The following is a 24,670-nucleotide window of genomic DNA, read 5'->3' on the forward strand; positions in this document are numbered from 1 at the left end:
CCCCGCCTCCACCCCACAGGATTTCTATGTAGCTTTGGAGCCTATCCTGGAACTTGCTCTTGTAGACCAGGCTGGCCTCGAAGCCTGTCTCTGTCTCCCAGTGCTGGGATTAAAGGCATGCACCACCACCAGCAGCTGACCTGGTAACTTCTATTTCCACGGTTAGAACCTGTTGATGGCAAACAAGTCATGGCCATTAACTAAACTGAAGGAGAAGCCAGCTCTCACAGCTGAGCCCCTGGACACCTTCCTCAGTCCTGAGGTGTCAGGTGGGCTCTGAGCTAACAGTGACAGTTGTGGGTCCCAGCACCACCAACAGTCTCTTTCAGAATATTAGTACCAGGTACCTGAGCTGAACAGGCAGTGAGAGGGAAATGGGAGAAAAAGGTTCCTATGGTGCGATGGACTCTGAATTCAGAGAAAATGGCAGATGATATTGAAGCAGTGCTTGAGGCTTCTTACAGGAAGGAGGGAAACATACTGAGTAGTGCTAAATCTGAAGAACAGAGCAAAAGGAGGTGGGGGGACAAGAGCAGAAACCACAGTCATCACGATAGAGAAGTAAAGTAAGGAACAAAAGCAAAGCAGAACCAGGAAGATCTCTGTGAGTTTGAGGCCAGCCTGGTCTATACAGCAAGTTCCAGGACAGTGAGAGCTACATAGAGAGCTCCTGCCCAATAAATTAAAATAAATAAATAAATAAACAAACAATACACAAATAAATGCAAAGTGAAATAAAGGGAAAGAGTCAAAGTCAAAGTGCAGCAGAAGAGGTGAAGTCACTAGAGAAACTGAGATTACAGATGTGAAAGCCGCCAAAGTCCTTATTCTGTTCCAAATTTAACAAATAGTGCCACCTGAGTAAAGACTGGGTAGAGCTGGAGAGCACTGGCTGCTCTTGCAGAGAACTCTGGTTCGAGTCTCATCATCCACACTGAAGCTAACAACTGCCTGTAATTCCAGTTCCAGGGATTTGAAGTTCTTCCATGGTCTCTTTGGGGCCAAGCATGCACACATAGCATTAAATCAAGCAATGGCATTTATATACTACACACAAGGTAGCACATCCTTGTACTCTTCTACTTGGGAGACCAAGGTAGAAGGATGTTGGGTTTAAGGACAAAGAAGACACCGATTTAAAACACCCAAACCAACCCATCCCCTCCCGCCACAAAAAAGAGATTCAGAAAAGATAAGAAGCTGGGCATGGTGCCTCAACAAGTAAGCAAACAAAAGACCAGAGCTCGGAAAGGGAAAGTTAGTGTAAGATCTGGGATATGAGAAGCCAGAACAGTTTCTGCAGGTAACTGACATCAATAATTCAAATAAGAGATTTCAAAAAGTCTGTTTTCTTTTTTGTTTTTGTTTTTTTTTGAAACAAGGTCTCTCTATATAGACTAGCTGGACTTGAACTCACAGAGATCTGCTACTTCTTTCTCTACATGCTGAGACTAAAAGTGTTGGCCACTATGCCCAGCACAATGATAATTAAAAAAAAAAAAACTTGAAAGAACCAGGTGATGGCGGCACACACTTTTAATCCCAGCACTTGGGAGGCAGAGGCAGGTGGATCTCTGTGAGTTTGAGGCCAGCCTGATCTACAAAGCGAGTGCCAGGACAGGCTCCAAAGCTACATAGAGAGACCCTCTGGTGAAAAACCAAACCAACTAAACAACAACAACAACAACAACAACAACAAAAACAAACCCATTTCATGACTAATAGAAATAGGTAGATCTAAGTGACAAGGGTTTGTTATATTTTCTGACTTAAGATGTGACAAAAAGACAGAGAGAAATTAATGACTCAGGCCCTGGGTTTGATTCCTAGCACCACTTGGGGAAAAATAGTGCCCAACATGGTGCATTCCTTTAATCTCAGCATCTGGGAGGCACAGATAGGATCTCTGTAAGAGTCCAGACTGTTCTACATCCAGAGTTCCAGACCAGATAGGGCTACAATGAGACTGTCATTTAGTGAGACTGTCTCAATAAAAAAAGGAGATAATCTGAATTGAAGGATTATCTAATATGCTAAAATATAGTTACAGGACATTCAAGCAACTGGGACTGGGGTTGAATTACAACACAAATTTATTGTTTAAATACAAAGAAAACAATAAAACAAGAGGGTATTTAAGAAAATAAGAGCAGGAAAGAAAAATGTACACAACTCAGCTGTGAATACTACATATAATCATAGTAATATAACCATCAAATTGCTAGTTAATAATATGATTCCGATGCCACATTAGGAACTCTATACATTAGGAAGCTATATAGAGTTTAAAAACAGGAGTAAAGGATGTGGTAAAACAGACCTATATCTTTTAAGTTCCTGAGTAGGAAATCAACAGATAATTTATAAAGCTGAAATATAAGAAACACCAGGCATGGTGGCGCACACCTTTAATCCCATCAAAGACAGGCAGATCTCTGTGAGTTCGAGGCCAGGCTGGTATACAAGAGCTAGTTCCATGACAGGCTCTAAAACCACAGCGAAACCCTGTCTCAAAAAAAACAAAACAAAACAAAACAAAAAACAGTATACTCAAGGACTGGAGAGATGGCTCAGTGGTAAAGAGCACTGGCTGCTCTTGGAGAGCACCCAAAAGATAGCTCACATCTGTCTGTAACTCCTGTTCCAGGGGATCTGATTCCTGCACACATTCTTGCAGGCAAAAGACACACACACACACACACACACACACACGAGAAAGTATACTTAAAATATACATAGGTTATATATAAACACTATACCATTTTATATATAGGGATGAGTACAGAGAGCTTTGATAGATGTGGGTATGCATATGTGCTTTTATCCATGTGTCCTAGGGCCAGTTCCTCACAGATAGAGAAACAGGTGCCATGTATTCAATTATCTGAGACTTAAATAAATGCAAACAGTTTGAATTCTCCTTTTCATATACAAAAGTTATTATATAATAAAATTTAATTATATCATCATTCACTTAATAAAATTGTTTGCCATTAAAAAAAAGAAAATTTAATTAATAGGTTTAAACATTTAAGCATCAGAGACTGTCTTGATTTTATGACATGAATTCTTAGCACAGTATCTACAATGCATAGCAGGTTCCAAATAAATGTTTTTTATATGAAAGGGTAGATGAAAATAATAATTATAAAATCAACTCTAATCTACCTTACCTGGTTTTTTTTTCCCCTTCTGACCTGGAACTGGTTCTATGCTATCTTGTCCTCTTCTCATTAACATGGCAAGTGTTGCATCATAAGCTCTGAACAGGTCCACAACCTCATGTAAAGCAACATCTGTGATCAGATCGCAGCTCAGGACCAACACATCTGTCTGTCAAATGAAGACAGGAAAGTAAACATCACAAAAAATAATGGCTCACATGAATAATTAAAGACAAGCACACCACAACTTAGAAATATACAAACCACACAGTATGTTCAAATCTCGTTTGAACAGGAAAAATAATGGTAAAATAAATGGGGTTATCCTAATGGAATTATGCTAGGGCAGAATCTGAACTCTCTGCTGCCCCCTTGTGAACCTTACCGGGCAGCCCTACGACACTTCTGTTCTGGCACCAGATTTTTAGGGTCAGTCTTAAACTATGAAAACTATTACACTGTCTATTTCTATGACTGGAAATAAAATATCCCTTAAATATTTATTTATTTATTTATTTATTTATTTATTTATTTATTTATTTATTTAAGTTTTTCAAGACAGGGTTTCTTTGTGTAGCCTTGGCTGTCCTGGAGCTCACCCTGTAAACCAGGCTGGCCTTGAACTCAGAGATCCATCTGCCTCAACCTCCAGAGTGCTAGGATTAAAGCTATGCATCACAGACTGGAGAGATGGCTCAGAGGTTAAGAGCATTGCCTGCTCTTCCAAAGGTCCTGAGTTCAATTCCCAGCAACCACATGGTGGCTCACAACCATCCGTAATGGGGTCTGGTGCCCTCTTCTGATCTTCAGGCATACACACAGACAGAATACTGTATACATAATAAATAAAATAAATATTTAAAAAAAAACTATGCATCACCACTGCCCAGTGGTAAAATATCTTTATAAACAATCAGCAGGAGAGATGGCTCAATAGTTAAGAGAACTTACTACATTTGCAGAGGATCTGCAAGTTTGATTACCAGTATCACATGGCTGTATTAGAGAGGATCTGCCCATGGACACCAGGCATTCACGTCTCTCTCTCTCTCTCTCTCTCTCTCTCTCTCTCTCTCTCTCACACACACACACACACACACACACACACACACACACACGACAAACCACTCTGCTACATAAAGTAAAAATAAATCTAGATAAAAAAAACAAAGATATTCTGCTAACATGTTATGAAATAATATCATACCTCATTCTTTGCTAATTCACATTTTAGGCAGTAAACAATTATAACAGAATTTGAAGCATATACTAAGAACCCATTTAATCTTGCAACAACATCATATAAACAGTATTGTTACTATTAATGGTATTGGCCTCTATTTTTTGGATAAGAAAAGTGAGGTCCATTCCTGCAATCAGTGACTAGTATACACTAGGCATTTAATAACTGACGAACGAAGTCCTGGGGATGTAGCTCAGTCATACGGCAAGTGCTGAGCATGTGTAAAGTTGTACATTTAGCTGGGCAGTGGTGAAACACAGCTTTAATCCCGGCATTTAGGAGGCAGAGGTGGGTGGATCTCAGAGTTCCTGGTCGAGCAAATTCCAGGACAGCCAGTACTACACAGAGAAACACTGCTTTCAAAAACCAAAAACCAGAGAGAGAGAGAGAGAGAGAGAGAGAGAGAGAGAGAGAGAGAGAGAGAGATCTACATCCAATCTCTATCAACAAAAAACCAAAAATAGTGAATGAAGAGGCGAATGCACAGGCTCAGGTGCAGGAGACAGGTGAGGCCGAGGTGCACCTACAAAGGCTGCAGGAGCAGAAGTGAGGGATACTGAAGGGCAGGGCACTGGTCCACGATGTCGGCCCATGTGCTGCTGTCAGTTATAAGTCTCAGTGGACCGGGGACATCACTATCTGCTCACAGAGACACCGAGAGACCTGACGCCTTCATTACAACCAATACAGTCCGCTGGTCTCTGCCCTGGACCTGTGGCCTTCTGCACAAACACTTCTGTCCTCACTTGTGGCCAAGTGTAACTCGTGTGCAATAAATCATCTTTCTCGCTGTCTCAGTAAAATAATCAAATCACTGAAGAAAGTATTTTCTCATAATGGTGGTGTTTCTGATTATCATCCCAATAATTCAAATTAATTACAATGAAAACTCCTGCCAGGGGCTCAGCTGTAGATTGCTTTCTCAGGATGCACAAAGCCATAGGTTCAGTCTTTAACCCCGTCTAAACCTAGGTGTGGAGACACAAGGCTGTAAAGCCAGCACTCAAGCAAGAGGAAGGGGCTCAAAAGATCAAGGTTATCCTTCGCAACACAGCAAATTTGAGGCCAGTCTGTCTCAAAAAAAGAAACTAGAGCCAAAAGATAGCCATGGGAAAGGTGCCTTGCTACCAACCTGATAACCTGAGTTCTATCCCTGGGACCTAGAGCAGGAGTAGAGAACCAACCCCTACAAGTTGTCCTCTGACGTACTCATTCAGACTAGCATCACACACCTATACCTACAAAATACATAAAGATGTAGTAAAATTTTACAGAAAGTTATATGGTAATTAATATTTATGAATGCTTACTATTGACCAGGATTTGCACACATCATTTCTACACAGTAAGAACTACTAGCAGTTGCACTTCATACATGAAGAAAATGTGTAGTTGTTACACAACTAAGAGTTAAAGCAGAACCATCTGTGTAACTAAGGAACCTGTATTATTGAGCAGCGCTGCAAAACAGAGCTTTAATACTTTGAAGACCCACTTAGGGGACATTCTAGCCCACAGTGTCTGAAATTAACATAGGTCTTTCTAGGTTGGAGGTATCGTTCAGAGATGGAATGCTTGCATAGCATGTACAGGACCCTAGATTCAGCACCAGTACTGCAAATAACAAGAGACCTGTCCTACAACGCATACTATGGCTACCACATAAGAGCTAGAGTGTCACATTCTAAGAGTAAAAACTAAAATGTGCTAAGTGCAAGGCCATAAAGATGGCAAAGGGCTAAAAACACAAGAGCTGAAAGAACAGAACATTTTTACAGCAAGGAAGAGAGTGAACGCAGGGCTGGAGAGATGGCTCAGCGGTTAGAACACTGGTGGCTCTTCCAGAGGACCTGGATTCCCAGCACCCACATGGCAGCTTGCAGCTGTCTGTAACCTCAGTTTTAGGGGACTCAACACTCTAACAAGGCCACACATGCAGACAAAATATCAATGTTAATAAAATTTTTTTAAAATAATACATAAAAAATAGAAAGTGAATGCATGCAGGAGAGTGAGGCTAGGAAGAAAGACCACAGCAGCCAGGCATGGCAGCGCATGCCTGTAATCCCAGTACTCAGAAGGCATGGCAGCGCATGCCTGTAATCCCAGTACTCAGAAGGCATGGCAGCGCATGCCTGTAATCCCAGTACTCAGAAGGCATGGCAGCGCATGCCTGTAATCCCAGTACTCAGAAGGCATGGCAGCGCATGCCTGTAATCCCAGTACTCAGAAGGCATGGCAGCGCATGCCTGTAATCCCAGTACTCAGAAGGCATGGCAGCGCATGCCTGTAATCCCAGTACTCAGAAGGCATGGCAGCGCATGCCTGTAATCCCAGTACTCAGAAGGCATGGCAGCGCATGCCTGTAATCCCAGTACTCAGAAGGCTGTGCATGAGGATCACAAGTTCAGAGGTCAGCCTGACCACCTAGTACAAGAAAAGAAAGAATGGGAAAATATCTCTTCAAATATTTGACAATATTTATTTATTTAGAGTCAGGGTGTCTAGACCAAATTGACTTTGAACTCCTGTATGTAGCTGAGGATACGCTAAACTCCAACCTCCCATCTTCATCACCTAAGTTACAGTATGTGCACCAGGCCTATTTTATATGGTGCTCGCTCTTAAAAGAGCCAAGTCAGAGTTGAGTAGATGAACAGGAAAAAATAGATCAATAAATTATGAATAAAAGTATTTTTAGTGAAATACGGTGGCACATGCCTGTAATCCTAACAGTTGGAAACCAGAGGCAGGAGGATTGCTGCAAGTTAGAAATTGGGCCATGTACCAAAAACAAAGAAGTATTTTGGTTTATGTATTACCTTGCTGATTTACTCAAAAAGAATAATTTTGTGTTGGGTGTAGGAGCATATGCCTATAATTCAAGAACTCAGGAGGCAGAAGCAGGTGGATCAGGAACTCCACCACCCCCAACAAAAGAAATCAGACAACATTATACATATAAGCCAAGGAGGAAAAAAAGTCTGCAGAATCCTACTTTTTGGCATATGGTTTTCAGTACGAGAGCACAGAAGTCGCTCCACTTCATTATAATGAAGACAGCTGGTGGAGAGCGAAAATCTCTTTTTTTTCTAGTTGCCTTAATAAGATGATTGCTTTTATACATCGACTATTTTATGATTAATCAAATTAAGCGAACCTCAAACTAAAGAAAACGGCTCTGATGCAGCTGTCCTTGAAGTGGTGACAAAACTGTCTTGGGAAATAAATGCTGACCTTATTCAATATCTGCAAAAGTGTTTAAATCTGTCATCACAGTGAATGCCAAACAAGCAAGACTTGTATAATTGTGAGCAGGCCTGTAGGCTTACTTCTCTTTGCTTTTAGACAACTTTTCCCCTACTGAATTGTTGTGTAACAGCTGTCATTGTCCTCAACTTCTTTGTGTGTCACATGCTCCCCTAACCAAACAGAACAGATGCACTAGGGCCCTCTATGCCAGAGTAAACAATAAAAGCTGAGAGTCCCTCTTAGACAAGGGAAGCTGAGTTACAAGGAAGAGTCCAGAAAAAAGCTGCAGAGAGAACTCTGAAACCAGACCAGCTGCCTGGAAGCTGTTTACACAGGTCACTTGGAAAGACACTTTCCAACCTGTTAATCTGCCTCCAGGCTTCCCAGCTTTTGTGAGCTGTCACCCATGCTGGGGTGAGCCTCGGTGATACAGCTATCTTTGAATCATTTCTGCTCCTGTAAGTAACCCCTTACTCATACTCCTGTAAGTAAAACCAGGAGTTAATAAAAAAAAAATAAAACTCAGCTGGGCAGTGGTATGCACACCTTTAATCCTAGCACTTGGGAGGCAGAGGCAGGTGGAGCTCTGTAAGTTTGAGGCCAGCCTGGTCTGCAAAACGAGTTCCAGGACAGCCAGGACTGTTACACTCTGAACAGTCTCAACTCTGTTCAAGAGTTTGTTTCAAGAAACTCTGTCTTGAAAAACCAACCAATCAACCAACCAACCAACCAACCAACCAACCAACCAACCAACCAGACAACCAAACAAAACCCACCAACTCATTAGCTCATCAAGTCAGACTTTGGTGGTATTGTACTTTGGTCTGTCACTGATGTCCTATCAGAGGTGAGTAGATGTGTGTGTTATGTCTCCCCAGGAAAAGTTCCGTCACCCAATATTAATACAAAATCCCAAAGGATTACAAGGAACAACCCCCTCCCTTCAAAGTCTGGTTGCCATCTGTTCTCAGTGAGAAAAGCAAGGCCTCATCTGAGAAACGGCCCAGGACACCGACGGAGCGGGTTTACAGCCCTCATGGCTGTGCCAGAGAATCTAACAGGTAGGAGTCGCAGCAAACCAAACACTCTCCTCTTAGTAGTTGTCCCACCACTTCCAGGAGAGATCTGCTGTCTCACCCAAAAGCTGGAAATCCTGGAAGAAAAGTCTAAAGAAAAACAAATTGGAAAAACTAACGAGTCAGAAGTACTACTGATTACGTGTGACCATAAGGCATGAATAAACATGGACTGTTAGGACCGTGAAGTAACTGTGATTCAGAATGCAACTAATCTGAACATACCGCCTTCAACTGCCTTGTGTTTCAAAGGATCAGTCCTGCTCTAACACTAACAGCCTCTTATGCAGATACTGAGTCTCCAAAGACCCACCTACACTCTCTTCCAACAGTCTTCACACTTCATTGGAAGACTGTGCCTAAAGAAGCCAGGGTAATGATGAGGGTAAAAAGCACAGCTTGGAAGATAATAAATGTGAGCCTTGTTGACAGTATACCACCATACACAGTCTCCAAGAGAAAACATCACTGCAGTATTTAGGAAGAATTCAGACTACAAACTGCTGCCAGTTAGTGTTGGCCAAAGCAAACAAATTAAGCTCAGAAAACTCAATTACACTGCCACAGCAAAGCCCAGACATATCTCATTACAAGAATATTTTTAATCAAGCCAAACCACTGAGTAAAACTAGGAAAAAACCTCAAAAGTTAAACAGAAAACCGGATGCTTGTCTCTATGGAGGTGATGGAGGAGGGAGGGAAGGAGAACTACTGGAACAGTTTCGTTTCCTGGCAGCAAAATGATAAATAATACACTCTGGCAAACGACTTCCTACACTGAGGAAAAAGGAAAGCATAGCCCCCTGGAAAAAATGTCAGGGCTTGGTAAAATACCAAGCTTTTACCCACCTACTTTCCAAACAGTGACTGCAACCCCAATCACCACTCCCTACTCTATCCCCACCTATCTGAAACTAAGGAATTGCCACTTGGTGTGACTAGAAACAGCCAATTTACATTTTCCTATGTGATCCAACTCAATCTTATCTCCAAAAGAACTTGTAGGCTTTTACAAGCTCCACAGTTAACTGTAACAGAGACTTCACTGGTTTAGTTTTGGTTGAAAATGGTTTGGAGGGGGCTGGAGAGATGGCTCAGTGGTTAAGAGCATTGCCTGCTCTTCCAAAGGTCTTGAGTTCAATTCCCAGCAACCATATGGTGGCTCACAACCATCTGTAATGAGGTCTGGTGCCCTCTTCTGGCCTGCAGGAACACATGTAGGCAGATATTGTATGCATAATAAATGAATAAATATTTAAAAAAAAAAGAAAATGGTTTGGAAAAAAATTCCCAGTCTGTCGTCTCCTATAGAAAAAGGCCAACTGCTGCTAGTTTATTTTCACTGAGACTGGGGTGGTAGGTACAGGGAGGAATGACCACTGGGTGTGGTAGCACAAGCCTTCTATCCCAGCATCCAGCAGGCATAGGCAGGCCAATCTCTGTGGTTTTGAGGTCACCAAGGGCTACATGATAAGACCCTGTCTCAAAAGAGAGAGAGAGAGAGAGAGAGAGAGAGAGAGAGAGAGAGAGAGAGAGAGAGAGAGAATCCTTAGGCTCAGAGCTAAATATTGCTCATGTGTCCCTTAGCTCAGTCATACTGTCACTACTATCCAGGCCTGAAGTCAGACACCTTGCTGAGATACAGGACTGAAACTCTCTCTCTTCCACCCAGACTCCACTTCTAACATTCCTGGTTTTCCTCATTATTTCTACTCCACTGCCTTAGTCCAGGTCCCAAAATCTTCCTAGTCTTCAAACATCTTTAAAATAAAAACTACCTTAATGAATGCACATATAAAAACATCATATGCTGGGCAGCGGTGGCGCACATCTTTAATCCCAGACTCCGGAGGCAGAGACAGATGGGCTCTTTGTGAGTTCGAGGCCAGCCTGGTCTACAGAGCAAGTTTCAGGACTTCCAAAGCTACAGAGAAACTCTGTCTTGAAAAACAAAAACAACAACGAAAAACCAAAACCAAACAAATAATCACATCATACAACTAGATTAACAAGCACCTGCACAGTCTCAGACTCTATACATCTCAGTTAACTTCTTCAAACACCATTCTGGTTTTTTGACTTCTAATTTCCCCATACTTTGTTTTATGTGTATGACAGATTGCTTGCATGTATGTAAGTGTATGTACCACATGTGTGCCTGATGCCCATGGGAGGGCAGAAGAGAGCATCAGACTCCCTGGAACTGGAGTTACAGATGGTTGAGAGCTGCCATGTGGATGCTGGGAATTGAATCCAGGTCCTCTGGAAGGGCAGTATGTGCTCTTGACCACTGAGCCATCTCTCTAGTCCCAATTTTATCATAATTAATTCTTTGCTCAAAGATACCATAAAATGGTAATTTTTAAGCATAAAAAGATGAATTTATATTACTTACTAAATTTTTATGTTTATGCAAATTTGCATACTAATAACATGCATGTGCATACTTATTTTCATAAATCAATTGAATCCTGGTTGAATATCTGACATTAGAGGACTCAGAACATCCTCAACATTTTTCAGAGTTGACTGATTTTTTTAAAAAAATTCTATTTATTTTATTGTGGAGTGGGGTATTTGTCATGTTGTGCATATGGGGCGAGAGGATAACTTGTGGGAATTGTTTTTTCTCCTTCTATCACGTGGGTCCAGGGATCATCTCATGATTCAGAATAAGACCGGCCATCTTCACAGGAGCTTCCAGATGTCTAAGTCAAACAGGATACTTGTTACCCACCGGTGACATCTGTGATGACAGTCTACTCCTTCTGTCCAGTTCCTAGCTGTATCAGTTCCCACTACCCTACAGCCCTTTCCACGAAAGGGCTGCCTATAGGGAAATCAAGCTTAAAAGCAAAGTTTTAAAGTTTTCTGGCTTATCAAATGAAATACAGGCTATAGCAGCTCCACCAGATCGGATTTCCATCCAGTAGCAATGAGAGACAATAGGATGGAAACACTTAAAGCTGTGGATCTATGAGATTACTGAAGCAAGGGAAACGTTCTATTGCACATTCGCAAAGTGAGAAGGAAAAAAACCAAAACAATCCAACAATAATAATCAAAAGGTTTTGAAAATCCCAGTCTAATGCTGGGCAGTGACGGCATTCACCTTTAATCCCAGCACTCAGGGGGCAGAGACAGGCAGATCTCTGTGAGTTCGGAGGTCAGCTCTGGTCTACAGAGTCAGTCTAGGACAGGCTCCAAAGTTACAGAGAAACCCTGTCTTGAAAAACCAAAAAGAAAAAAGAAAACCCCAGTGTGTCTCCACTGTAACACCTGGAATTTTCACTAAGAGCAGTAGCAAAGAAGCAATCCTAGGGATATACTGCAGCCCACCAAAGCATTCATCAGAAGAAAGCAGCCCCTTACAAAATGTCTGTAGGCAAGTCAGGACCAAGTTCTCAGATCCTCCTTTGACCAAATTATACTTACCTTTTCCAAACAGACAGATAGAAATCTGACAAAAACAAAACCTTGGGCAAAATGAAAGGTTCCAGGAAAGACTGACAGAGATTTGTAACTTGATAAGGACATCAAACGCTCAACTGAAAATAACTTATGTTCAGCTTTTTACACATCTAAAAATAGAATGTTTATTCCATTTTTCTAATAAGCTGCTTCCAGGGGATTTCATCATACTTTATTCTTTGTTGTAGCATGTTTGCTGTTTCATAAAACATATAACAATAGTCCTTCTTTTACATCAAAGGACTTAAATAACTAGACCTCTAACAACTAGTGTGCTGCTATCATTATCCCTGCCTTGTGAGTTGTGAAACTGAGGCAGAGGGTAAACGAGGTTTGCCTTTGGCTACAGAAAAATTTCTGTGTAGGTTAAGTAGAAAATTACCAACTGTGCTACTTTAAAATTAAGAGAAGCAATGAGACCTGTAACATAAGGTAAACAATTAAAACACAGGTTAGTCTATTATAGATCTGGTCTACTTAGGCGTCTTAAATATGCCTCACTAGCCTGCTCTTAGAACACTTACCTAAGTAATAACCAAATTTGGTTTCTAAATGGCAAGAACAGCACTAATGACCAATGATCTCAGAAAGGCCAAAGCTCAAATGCATATCTGGCTTACTGTCCGAGGAGTCACTTAGTTTTTACGTGCTGAGCACAGTACCCTACTTTGGAAGGCTTCTCGTCCCTATGTCCTCAGACATAGGATAGTCCTATAATACTCAGTTCCGGTGGGTATGGTGGCATACACCTGTAATTCCATCACTTGGGAGATGGGGGCAGAAGGATCAGGAATTCAAGGTCACCCTTGGCTGCGTAGCAAACTGGAATGAAAGACCAGACTTCCCTTCACTGAAGAGAAAGACATGAAGAACAAGAGCTGCACACATAGAGGTCAAGGATCCTACACGAGCACTGCTAGATACTACTAGGAGACTGTCAATTGTTTTTTTCCCCATGAGACAGGGTTTCTCTGTGTAACAACCCTGCCTATCCTGGAACTCACTTTGTAGATCAGACTGGCCTCAAACTCACAGAGATCCGCCTGCTTGGGATTAAAGGCATGTGCCACCTTGAGACTGCTAATTTTTATTAATTAATTAATTTGTTTTTTTTTTTCCCCCCAAGACAGGGTTTCTCTATGTAGTTTTGGAGCCTGTCCTGGAACTCGTTCTGTGGACTAGGCTAGTCTTGAACTCACAGAGATCCACTTGCGTCTGCCTCCTGAGTGCTGAAATTAAAGGAATGAGTCACTACCGCCCAGTTAGACTGCTAATTTGAAAATGAAATTTACACTTTGGGAAGTAGAAGCAATGGGTACAAGTGTATAACTCAGGGATAGTGTCAGGCATGGAACTGCACTCAGAAGGCTGAGAGTCAGAGGCTAGCTAGCCTGGGCTAATGACAGGATCAAAACTCAAAGGCAAAAGCAAAGCCCTCTCAAGGACAGGGTCTAATTTTGGATCAGACTCAGGCAGGAACGTACTTTGGAGTATTTATTTAAATTCTCTCAAGAGAGAAGGTCAAGTTTCTCCATGATAAAGCAAACTCATGTTATCTATCTTTAAGGTGGCTGTGTGGATTAGAAATCCAGATATATTACTAGGTATGAATACTCTCTCTTGAGATCTTCAGAATAAATGTTCTGGTTAGTCCTGTGGAAAATAAACTTTATATCCTTGTGACCATAATAGGCTAATAAATTAATTCTACTTCAGGGCAATCTCTAAGAACAGGTATTAAATTTCTAAGGTAATGAATTACTTTCTCAGACATACTGATATGAAATTTAAGTATCCTCAGAAGTGCTCAGGCAGGTTCCAGGCAGAGACGTGTGAATAATTAGCTATTACCACAATACAGGTCTCTGTTTTCACCCCCCTTTCGTACATGGGAACAATTAGCTGTTATCAGAATGCAGGCCTTTGTTTTCAGTCCCCACCGAGACCCATTCCCACCTGCTGGACCTTTCTCCCTGAAACAGTTCTTTTTCTCTTTTTAATTTTTGTTTTTAAATTAAACCTTACCAGGTATGGTGGTGCATGTCTGAAATCCCAGCACGTGGGAGTCAGAGACAGGATCACCACATATTTGAAACCAGCTTGGTCTCCACATTGAGTCCCAGGTTAGCCAGGGCAAGATAGCAAGACCTTGTTTTTAAAGGAAGGGAGCTGGGCAGTGGTGGCACACACCGTAAATCCCAGCACTCTGAGTTCAAGGGCATTGAACATCTACATTGTGAGTTCCAGGACAGTCAGGGATACACAGAGAAACCCTGTGCCAAAAAAACAAAAACAAACAAGCAAACCCCCACCCCAACCCAAAAACTAAAACCAACCAACCAAACAAACAAACAAAAAACAAGAGAAAAAGAAATCAAACTGTAATTAGGCTATCATCTTGGGGAAAATGTATTGTTATTTTACTGATATGTATTCTCTTGGTAAATTTCCAACAAATAAAAACATGTATAAAAGTTAAAGTTTCAGATGTTTAAGGTTATTCTGAGGGAAGTTTAAAATAACCCTTGGTATTTAATCTTTATAGTAATTCCTCAACTGTTAAAATGGAGTTATTCTATCCTATTCTCACTCCTCACATCTTCACTATTACAAACACCTACTCTTTCTGCAATTAGAAGTAAAGCTTCCTAATTCGTTAGCTCACGAAGCTTTCCTAACTCAGGAAGCCCATGTAGGCAGCATTTCCTAATACTCCTCTAGAGGGCGCCTAGTACACGCCTGACTTCTTATGGCTTCCCAGCCACTCCACTACTGTACTCTCAAGTAAAACCATAGTTTTCACTGAGTCATGCGCACCTGGCTATACCCAGAAGACATAGTATTTTCAATGCTTTGGTCACTCAAGACATCAACCGAGACTGGCACCCAACGCACACTCTTCCTCCCCACACGCCGGGCGAAGCTCTAGTTTCTGAGACATATTTTGCCCATCTGTAAACCGGAGAAGGAGGTACATGGGGTGGGGGTGGGGTAAAGGAAACTGCACTTAAAATACTCAGTGTGGAGGATTCTGGTGTTGGTGGTGGATTGGATCATCTAAAAATTCTGGAAAATGAGCTGAACCCTTGGCTGTCTTCACCGGGGTTTTTAAGGATTAGAAGAGTCACAGACTCGGTCAGAAGTTGCTGTGAGGCCGAGTTTGAAGTAAGAAGCACCAGCATAGAGGAGGCCTCGGAGAAAGGGAGACTGGGGAAGGGGCAAAGATATCAAGGAAATCTTTCTTTTACTATTGGTGTTTAGTGTAAAAAAAATTGAAAAAAATATAACTAACTCAGAATACTATAAAATCTAAGTCATCACTCAAGAGCATGAAAATTCTCAGAACATTTATCTTTCATGTATTTTTCTTTTTTAAGCCAATAAGACCTAGGTTCCTTGGAAATAAGGGAATAAACCAAGAACGGTGGGAATGAAACCTGGACACAAGGGCAGGCAACACAGGAAAGAGGAGGAGACTGTCAGACGCAAAGCCCAGCCCAGAGCAGTTTTGCGCAGGCCCAGGGTGCGGCTAGAAGAGGAGGAAGGGACGGTTCTCGAGAGGATCATCACATAGGAAACGGTGCTCCTTTTGGAAAGACAGAGGGCAGTTAATAATAAACACAGAATATAAGCGACTTTGAAAGTGAGGCAGTCGGGTAGAGTGATACAGGCTCCAGCCCTCAGGAGGCTGATGCCGTAGGATGGCAGCTTGGAAGAAAGCCTGAATGTAAGAAGACCATCTATCCCAAAACAAAGCAGAACAGTGCTACGGAGACACCGGGGTTAACACGCTACCCTCAGAAGCCAGACCTGGGTTTGGTGGTTGGAACCCACATAAAAAGCCCGACAGATGCAGTGACAGAAGCCAGAAATCCCCGCACTTGAGCGATGCTCCCAGCCTGTCGGCCTGAGGGAAGCAGCGCAGCAGCGTAAGTCAGAGTCCTGCCTCACTAAGGCAGCACCGGAGGACCCGCAACATTGAGCTCTCCTTTGACTTTCACATGAACACACACACACACACACGAATTGTGCTTGCTTTTGTCTTTTGGTTATTGTTCTTACTGTTGTTTACTGAGGTAGGGTTTCTCTGTGTAATAGCCCTAAGATATCCTAGAACTCTCTGTAGACCAGACTGGACTCTTAACTCAGAGATACACCTCTGCCTGGCCAAAGATTTTATTTTTTTAATTTTTATTTTATTTTGTTTTGTTTTTTTTTTTTTTTTTTTGGCTTTTTTTCGAGACAGGGTTTCTCTGTGGCTTTGGGACCTATCCTGGAACTAGCTCTTGTAGACCAAGCTGGTCTCGAACTCACAGAGATCCACCTGCCTCTGCCTCCCGAGTGCTGGGATTAAATGTTAAAGGCGTGCGCCACCACCGCCCAGCCCAAATATTTTATTGTAAACCAGGTGCATACTTTCAATCCCTGAATTTGGGAGGCTGAGACAGGATGATCACTATGAATTTAACGCAAGCCTGGACCATTGAGAATTCCAGTCCAGGCTGGACTACAAAGTGAGGCTATAAACATATCCAAAAATGGATATATTATCACTTGGAAAGCGGACTATGTTGACTAAATTTCTAAATCCTTACTAGTAACCAAACCAAAGAGCAGTTCAAGAGTAAATGGGCAACAATTAATGTGATATGAAGATATATTAAACTAGGTTTGTTGGTACAAGCCTGTAATCACAGCACTTGGGAAGTAGAGATGAGAATCAAGAGCTTAAGATCATCCTCAACGACATGAAACTGTTTCAAAAAAAAAAAAAACAAACAAAAACAAAGTATATTTTTTAAGTCTTAAAAATTAAGGCCAAGTATGATGGCACATACCTTTAATTCCAGCACTCGGGAGGCAGAAGCAGGCAGAGCTCTTGTGAGTTTTCGGCCAGCCTGACCTACACTGCAAGTTCTAGGCCAGCCAGTGCTACATAGTGAGATCCTGTTTTTTGTAAACTATAAAGCACTGCCAAACAATACATTATTCATCTTCAATACAAATAAAAGTCAAGAAATAGCTTTTTACCTTAAGTTTTGGATATATGTGGCGCAGAGAATCTGCGGTCCCCATGTCAGCCTCATCAGGAATGCACACAGTATCTACTTTCATCTTCATCTTGAATTCCGTGCAGAGAGCCTTTTGGACATCTTTGGTTGTAATTACAATGACTTCTACAGGATGAAAGAAATAACAGACAAACACAGAAATTCATTCACCGCGACAATTTCGGTCATTCAGTCGGATGTGCTCCGTTGTGGCAGCACAGGCCTGCAGTCCAGCACTCCAGAGGTGGAGCCAGGAGAATCAGGAACAAGGCCAGCTTCGTCTACATGTCAAGTTCAAGACCAGCATGACTAAGAACTTGTCTCAAAGTCAAAATCAAAAACTTAAACTGCTAATATTACTGAGCCTTTTTAATGTATGCATTTTTTATGGAAAACCAGCTTACACTTAATTATGATATTTAAAATTGTACAAGTATTTTTTACAACCCCCCCACTACATATTAGTCTCTTAAAATGATAGGAAAACATCACCAATTACAGGTTGAATGGGTTAATAATACAGTTCCTACATGATGCACCAATATCCTTAAAACACCAGTCAGACCTGGCAGTGGCCAACAGTGAACTTCATCTTCAGGGTTAAGAAGCTCAGCCCTCTGAGCATTCTGGGATGCAGTGGCACTTGCCCAGAACTGGCACCACCCTAGAGTTGGGGAACTTTAAATGTACCAGTCAAAAAAGCTTAGGAAAATGACTCCTAAGAAGCCAGCCAATTTGGCTGAGGTCTATCTGTGCAACCCCTTCCCCCTCTTTCCTTTCCTGCAGCAACGCCTAAGACCAAAACCTGAGCTGCAGGAAAAGCAGACAGTGTCGGCTATGGAGGGAGGGAGCTGGAGCAATGCTCTGTATCTTCGCCTCTAATGCCTTTGCTCCACGGGAAAACGGTAACAAGTTCAGTTAGCCTTACAAAATCCATACATCCAGAGGTGCTGGAAGGCAGAAGGAGGAAAAAAAATGGAATGTTTCATAAATTTGCTTGACAGCCTTGTGCAGAGGCCATGCTGATCTTCCAACTTATCATTCCAACTTATAATCTGTGCTGCTGAAGTGAGCACTGTTTTAAGCTTTGTTTGTTTTTCGAGACAGGGTTTTTCTGTGTAACAGCCCAGTTGTCCTGGAACTCACTCTGTAGACCAGGCTGGCCTCGAATTCAGAGATCCACCTGCCTCTGCCTCCCAAGTGCTGAGACTAAAGACATGCTCCACTATGCCTATCTGTTTTAATTTTTTAATGTAGTTATTTTATTAACTTCTGAGAACTTCATATACACATATATTTTGACCATATTTACCAACTCCTCCCAAATCTACCCTTCACCCCTTTATCATTACATTAAAAAAATGTGTGTGTATGTTTTTGTGTACACTCTTGTGTGCATGCTTGTGCATGTGGGCATACTTGCCACAGCACACTTGTGGAAATCAAGACTACTTTATAGGGTGTGTTCTTTCATCCAGATTTAATAGGGTTCCAAAGACTGAACTAAAGTTTACCTACTAAGCCATTCCACTGGCCCTCACCTTGTTTTAGATGCATGCTTTCAGTTAATTCTTACAACAATCTCACTCAGAAAGTAAGAACCTCAGCAGATGAAAAGATGGCTCCACTGGTAAGAGCATTTGCTGCTGGGAATAGTTCCCAGTTCCCAAACAACGGTTCACAACCAACTGTAACTATAGTTTCTGGGTCTCTAACAGTGTCTTCTGCAGGCACTGTGTGCATGCAGTGCATATACATACATGCAAACAAACACTAATACACATAACGTAATCACAGCACTCAGAAGGCAAAGGCAAGTAGCTTTCTGTGAATTCAAGACCAGATCAGGTTACATATTGAGTTCTAAGCCAGGCAGGGTGATGTAAAGAGACCTTGTCTCAAAACAACAAAACAAAACAACCGCCCCAAAAAACAATCTCCAAACTAACAAAGCAAGCAAGCAAATGATGTTAGCATTTCAAAGATAAATTAGATATAGAAAAAAAAAGTCCTTGCCACTAATAACAGAATAAAATAATCTTTGAGAGATGCTAAAATAGAGAAAATGTGGTTGAAGCAGAGTATACCAGATGCTCAGCTCTGTTTGGCAGGTACTGAGAAGCACATTTGTAATCTCAGCACTCTGTAGGCTGAAGCAGATGAGAGTTTGAACTTAGTCTGGTATACAAAGTAGTTCGAGGTGAGCCTTAGGTTTTTGTTTTTGTTGTTGTTATTGTTTTGTTTGTTTCTTTGTTTTTCTTTTTTGAGATAGGGTTTCTCAGTGTAACAGCCCTGGCTGTCCTGGAAGTAGCACTTGTAGACCAGGCTGGTCTAGAACTCACAGAGATCAGCCTGCCTCTGCCTCCCGAGTGCTGGGGTTAAAGATGTGTGCCACCACCGCCTGGCTAGAGGTCAGCCTTAGCTTTACCAGGTGGTGTGGACCTGTAAACCTAGCTTTCTCGGTAGCTGAAGCTCAAAGATTATAAATTCAAGATCTGCCTGACTATAAAATGAGTTTGAGTACAGCTCTAGCAACTTAAAGAGGGAATGGGAATATGGCTCAATGGTAAATCATTTACCTAGCAGGCTGGAGGATCCAAGTTTAGCTATTACAAAACAAATTTTAAACATACATACATACATAGAGACAGAGAAATAGAGAGAGAGAGAGAGAGAGAGAAAGAGAGGAGCAAGGGACAGTGAGATGAAAGGGTGCTTGCTTGAACCCAGTGACCTGAGCCCATACAGTGGAAGGAGAGAACTAGCAACTCTAATAAATTGTCCTCTGACCTCCACACATGAGTCACAGCATGCATGCATACATATATACATACTTAGGTACATATACACCCACACAAAATAGATAAGTGCATACAAAATGTTAGAAATTCTACATTTAGGGCTGGGGATATAGCTTAGCTGGCCTCTACAAGCTTGAAACCATGTATTCTGTCCCCAGCACTGCACAGAATTGAGTTTGGTGGCACATGTCTATAATATGGAGGACTGAGGTCCAAAGTCATCTTCTACTTCACAAGTTTGAAAACCTGTCTCAAAAATTAATTAATTAAGCTGGACATAGTTGCACACACCTCTGATCCCATCGCTTGGGAGACAGAGGCAGATGGATTTCTGAGTCTGAGGCCATCCTGGTCTGTATTAAATCCTAGTTCAGCAAGAGCTGCTATGTAGAGAGACCTTATCTTGAAAAACAAACAAAAACAGTAATAATTAATTAGAAGCTGGAGAGACGGCTCAGTTGTCAAGAGCATTAGCTGTTCAGGGGGGTGGGGGTGGCACCTGCCTCTCAGGAGGCAGAGGCAGGCGGATCTCTGAGTTTCAGGCCAGTTTGGTCTATAGAGCAAGTTCCAGGACAGTCAGGGATACACAGAAAAACCCTGTCTTATTCTCTCTCGAGAAACTGGAAAAAAAACAAAACAATGCCAGGCGATGGTGGCGCACACTTTTAATCCTAGTACTTGGGAGGCAGAGGCAGGCAGATCTCTGTGAGTTTGAGGCCAGCCTGGTTTACAAGGGCTAGTTCCAGGACAAGCTCTAAAGCTACAGAGAAACCCTGTCTCAAAAAACAAACAAACAAACAAACAAAAACAACAACAACAAAAAAATCCCAAAAAACAAAACAAAAACTTGTTTGTTGTGAAATATTAATTTAAGATGTGTTACATTTATTTCTGCTGTGGGCATTTATTTAATGAGGCAAAGATGTGTTGCATTCTTTTATGCTGCATTTGTTTAACTTCGTGAAGCTGTCTGTCTAATACACCTGATTGGTGTAATAAAGAGCTGATGGCCAATAGCTTGGTAGGAAAGGATAGGCAGGGCTGGCAGGCAGAGGGAATAAACAGGACGAGAAATCTGAGAGGATGGAAGATTAGGAGCAGGATAAGGAGGACTCCTGGGGCCAGCCACCCAGCTACAGTCAGCCATGGGGAAGAGGGAAAGTAAGATTACAGAAGCAACAAAGGGGAAAAGCCCAGAGGCAAAGGGTAGTCGGGTAATTTAAGTGGAGAACTGCTCACTAGAAACAAGTCGAGCCAAGGCCAGGCTTTATAAGAAAGAATAAGCCCCTGTGCTTGATTTATCTGGGAACTGGGTGGCGGCCCCCTAAAAGAGCAAAGGAGTAAGAAAGAGCCAATAGCACTTGCTGCTCTTGCAGAGGACCCAGGTTCAGTTCCTACACCCACATGGCAGCTCACAACCATCAGCTCCAAAGGACCAACACCCTCTTCTGGCCTCCGCAAGCGACAGGTATGGACACACTGCACTTACATACATGTAGGTAAAACACTTACAACATAAAATATTTTTCAAAAAAGGCAGAAGCAGGCAGATCTCTGTGAGTTTGAGGCAGCCTGGGGAACAAAGCAAGTTCCAGGATACCCAAGACTGTTACACAGAGAAACCCTGCCTTGAAAAGAAAATTTTTTTTTCAAAAATTAAGTATTAGTAAAACTTCTACATTTATGAAGCACCCCTCAAATTCTGAGAAAGCCTCAGTAAGAGAGATTTTATGCACAGTAGGTATTACATGCATATTCCCTATAAAACAAGTGCTGCTGCTGAGTATGAACTAAGGCTAACAACAGTAAGAAGCGGAAAGTCATAGATAACAAATCCACAAAGTAGGATATCTTATTCTAGTTTTCTAGAGATAAGGATCCTTTTGGTTTTCCAGGTTGTCACTGAACTTGTGATCCTCCTGCCTCAGTCTCTTGAGTAGGTAGGATTATAAACTTACACCACCACCAGTCAAAAGTAAGCTATTTAAAAATGTATTAGGGTATCCAATAAGTTCCTAAATCTGTAAGATGGGTCTCTTAAAACAAAGTAAATAGGGCTGGTAAGGTGGCTTAGTGCTTGGGGCAAGCCTGACTCTGAGTTCAATCTCAAGGACCCACATGATGGAAGGAAAAAAGCAATTCTCGAAGGTTGCTCTTTGGCCTACATTGGCACACCCATGCCTATACTTCCCAAAAAGAAAGATGGGATTTAGGGGCTGGAGAAATGGCTCAGTGGTTAAGAGTACTTGATGCTCTCAGAAAACCAGGGTTCAATTCCCAGCACTCACAACCATCCATAACTCCAATTCTAAGGGATCTGACACCCTCTTCTGACCTCTGTAGGCACCAGGCACATACTTGGTGCACAAACATATGTGTAGGCAAAAATATTCATACTCATAAAATAAAACCTAAAAATTAAAACAAATAATAAAAGTATTTATTTATTTTTATATGTGCGTTATATGTATATCTGTGTGCATATATGCAGTGTCCCCAGAGTCCAGATCAGAATGTCATATTCCCTGAAGCTGGAGTTAGACTGTTCGTTGTGAGCTGTGAGGGCTGAGCTGCCATGTAGGTACTGGGAACTGAACCCGGTTCCTCTGGAAGAGCAGTAAATGCTCTTAACCACCAAGCCATCTCTCCAGCCCCAAGAAAGAAAATCTTTAAAAAAATCTCCACTGTCACTTAGGCTTGATGTGGGATGTCCTTCTGTATATGTGCTGCTTTTATTGGTTGATGAGTAAAGCTGTTTCGGCCAAGGGCTTAGCAGAGTAAAGCCAGGCGGGAAGTCCAAACAGAGATACAGAGACAGAGCAGGTGGAGTTGAGCAGACACCATGTAGTCACCAAAGGAGAAAGATGCCAGAACAGTACCAGTAAGCCACAGCCTCGTGGCAATACATAGATTAATAGAAATGGGTTAAGATGTAAGAGCTAGCTAGAAATACATTTAAGTCATTGACCAAACAGTGTTGTAATTAATAAAGTTTCTGTGTGATTATTTGGGTTTGGGCAGCTGGGAAATGAAAGCACAATCTCTGTTTACAAATGGCACCCAACATTCAGAAACATACATCCACATAAAGCTGAGGAAAGCTTAAAAAAAGGGCATCTAGACCTACAAAAACAGGAGTCAATTGGAGCTTCTCAGTAACCACACTTTTTCAGATAGGCTCTGTTTGGTAGAGGCAAGCAGAAGCTTCCTGACTCAGTGTTAGTGGCAAAAACCTTGCAGCTCTTTTAAGAGGCGCTGCCACCAAACACTTGAATGGTGTTTATGAGCAGCCAGCAGCATGCTTCTTGGTGGTAGCATGGACCTAGAAACTCCATAGAGTTGTGGTAATAAATATGGCTCCCACCTGTACCTCCACCATGAAGCTAGACTCCCAAGAAGCTAAGGAATGGGGCAGAGCCAGCTGTCAAAGCTACAGCTTTAATCCTAGCCATGCTATTTAGCAAGTTAAAGACTTGTGTGCTCAGAAAAAGATAGATTTATATAGTAAAGATAGATTCATACAGAAAGAAAAAAAACCCTCTAAATAATGTAGAGTATATTTAAAAATATACGTAGGCTTGGGAGAGAAAAGAAAAAGGATAAAGAACGTCCTTTAAAAAAAGAAATAGAGTAGTTGGGTGAGTTTACACTTTAATCCCAGCACTTGGGAGGCAGAGGCAGGCGGATTTCTGTGAGTTCAAGGCCAGCCTGGTCTACAAGAGCTAGTTCCAGGACAGGTTCCAAAGCCCCTGTCTTGAAAAAAAAAAAAAAAAAAAAAGAATGCCTTACTGATAAAAGGTGCCAAGCCACGTGGCTAAATGTGAACAAGAATTATGGGTGAATTTAAGTTCTAAGAGCTAGGTAGTAATAAGCCTGAGCTAATAGACCAAACAGTTTATAATTAATATAAGCCTATGTGTGTTTATTTAGGACAGAATGCTGCGTGACTGGGCTGGAGAGACACTTCTGTCTACATAGACTACTGCATAGAAATGTTTATAGGTCTGTCTAACTCTCACTGTTGAATGAACCCTCTTGCAGCAGTCTGGGCCCTAGAATCTGGCACCCCGATGTGTTGCATTCTGATTCATTCTACTTAATGAGACCTCAGACTCATTATGGCCAAAGCTGAACTCATTATCTTTGTTTAAACCTATTCCCTGTCTTATATTCTGTTTCCCATTTAATGCCATCATCAGACATCTAATCTGATCCAAGTGAAATGTGACAAAAACTCCTCCTATGATCTTAAGGAAGGTTCTAGAAGTCAGTGCCTGAGCTGTCTTTTCAATCTTCTATTCTCATGCTTAAAATATTACCCAGAACATTATAGATTCTCAGCAGGTACTGACAAGCAGGCATTTAGATGCCCAATCATGTCTTTCCGATATCCTTATAGGGCCCATCTTGGATCACTGTGGAGAACCCCTTCTTTAACGGCTATGTTTAGCATGATGTTTTCATTCTTTTCCCATATGGTAAAAGGGTGTTCCTGGGTCCCCACCTTTAGCATCCAGTCTCCAGCAAACTCTAAGCCCTAGTCTGCTATCATCTATTCTCTCTCACTCTCATAATGCTGACAAATTATTGTGATCAAACACACATAAAACAC

General features: G+C 41.8%; 1 protein-coding gene and 1 non-coding gene across 3 annotated transcripts in view; both read right to left on the reverse strand.

The window, feature by feature from the left end:
• The window catches only part of Eif2b3 (eukaryotic translation initiation factor 2B subunit gamma), a 64,992-nt gene that overhangs the window by 37,769 nt on the left and 2,553 nt on the right, over positions 1–24,670 (reverse strand). For both annotated transcript variants that reach the window (XM_048430604.3, XM_048430605.3), the window contains exons 3-4: positions 17,238–17,383; positions 3,174–3,333 (exon numbers count right to left, since the gene is read on the reverse strand). In XM_048430604.3, the coding sequence (XP_048286561.1) occupies positions 3,174–3,333; positions 17,238–17,383 (306 nt within the window). The remainder of the gene's footprint in view (positions 1–3,173; positions 3,334–17,237; positions 17,384–24,670) is intronic.
• LOC125398082 (U6 spliceosomal RNA) lies at positions 18,227–18,333 on the reverse strand. The gene has a single exon (XR_007231281.2). It is a non-coding gene; the product is annotated as a U6 spliceosomal RNA (small nuclear RNA).

Source organism: Myodes glareolus, chromosome 3 (genome assembly GCF_982192425.1).
Source record: "Myodes glareolus chromosome 3, mMyoGla1.1, whole genome shotgun sequence".
Lineage (NCBI taxonomy): Eukaryota > Metazoa > Chordata > Mammalia > Rodentia > Cricetidae > Myodes > Myodes glareolus.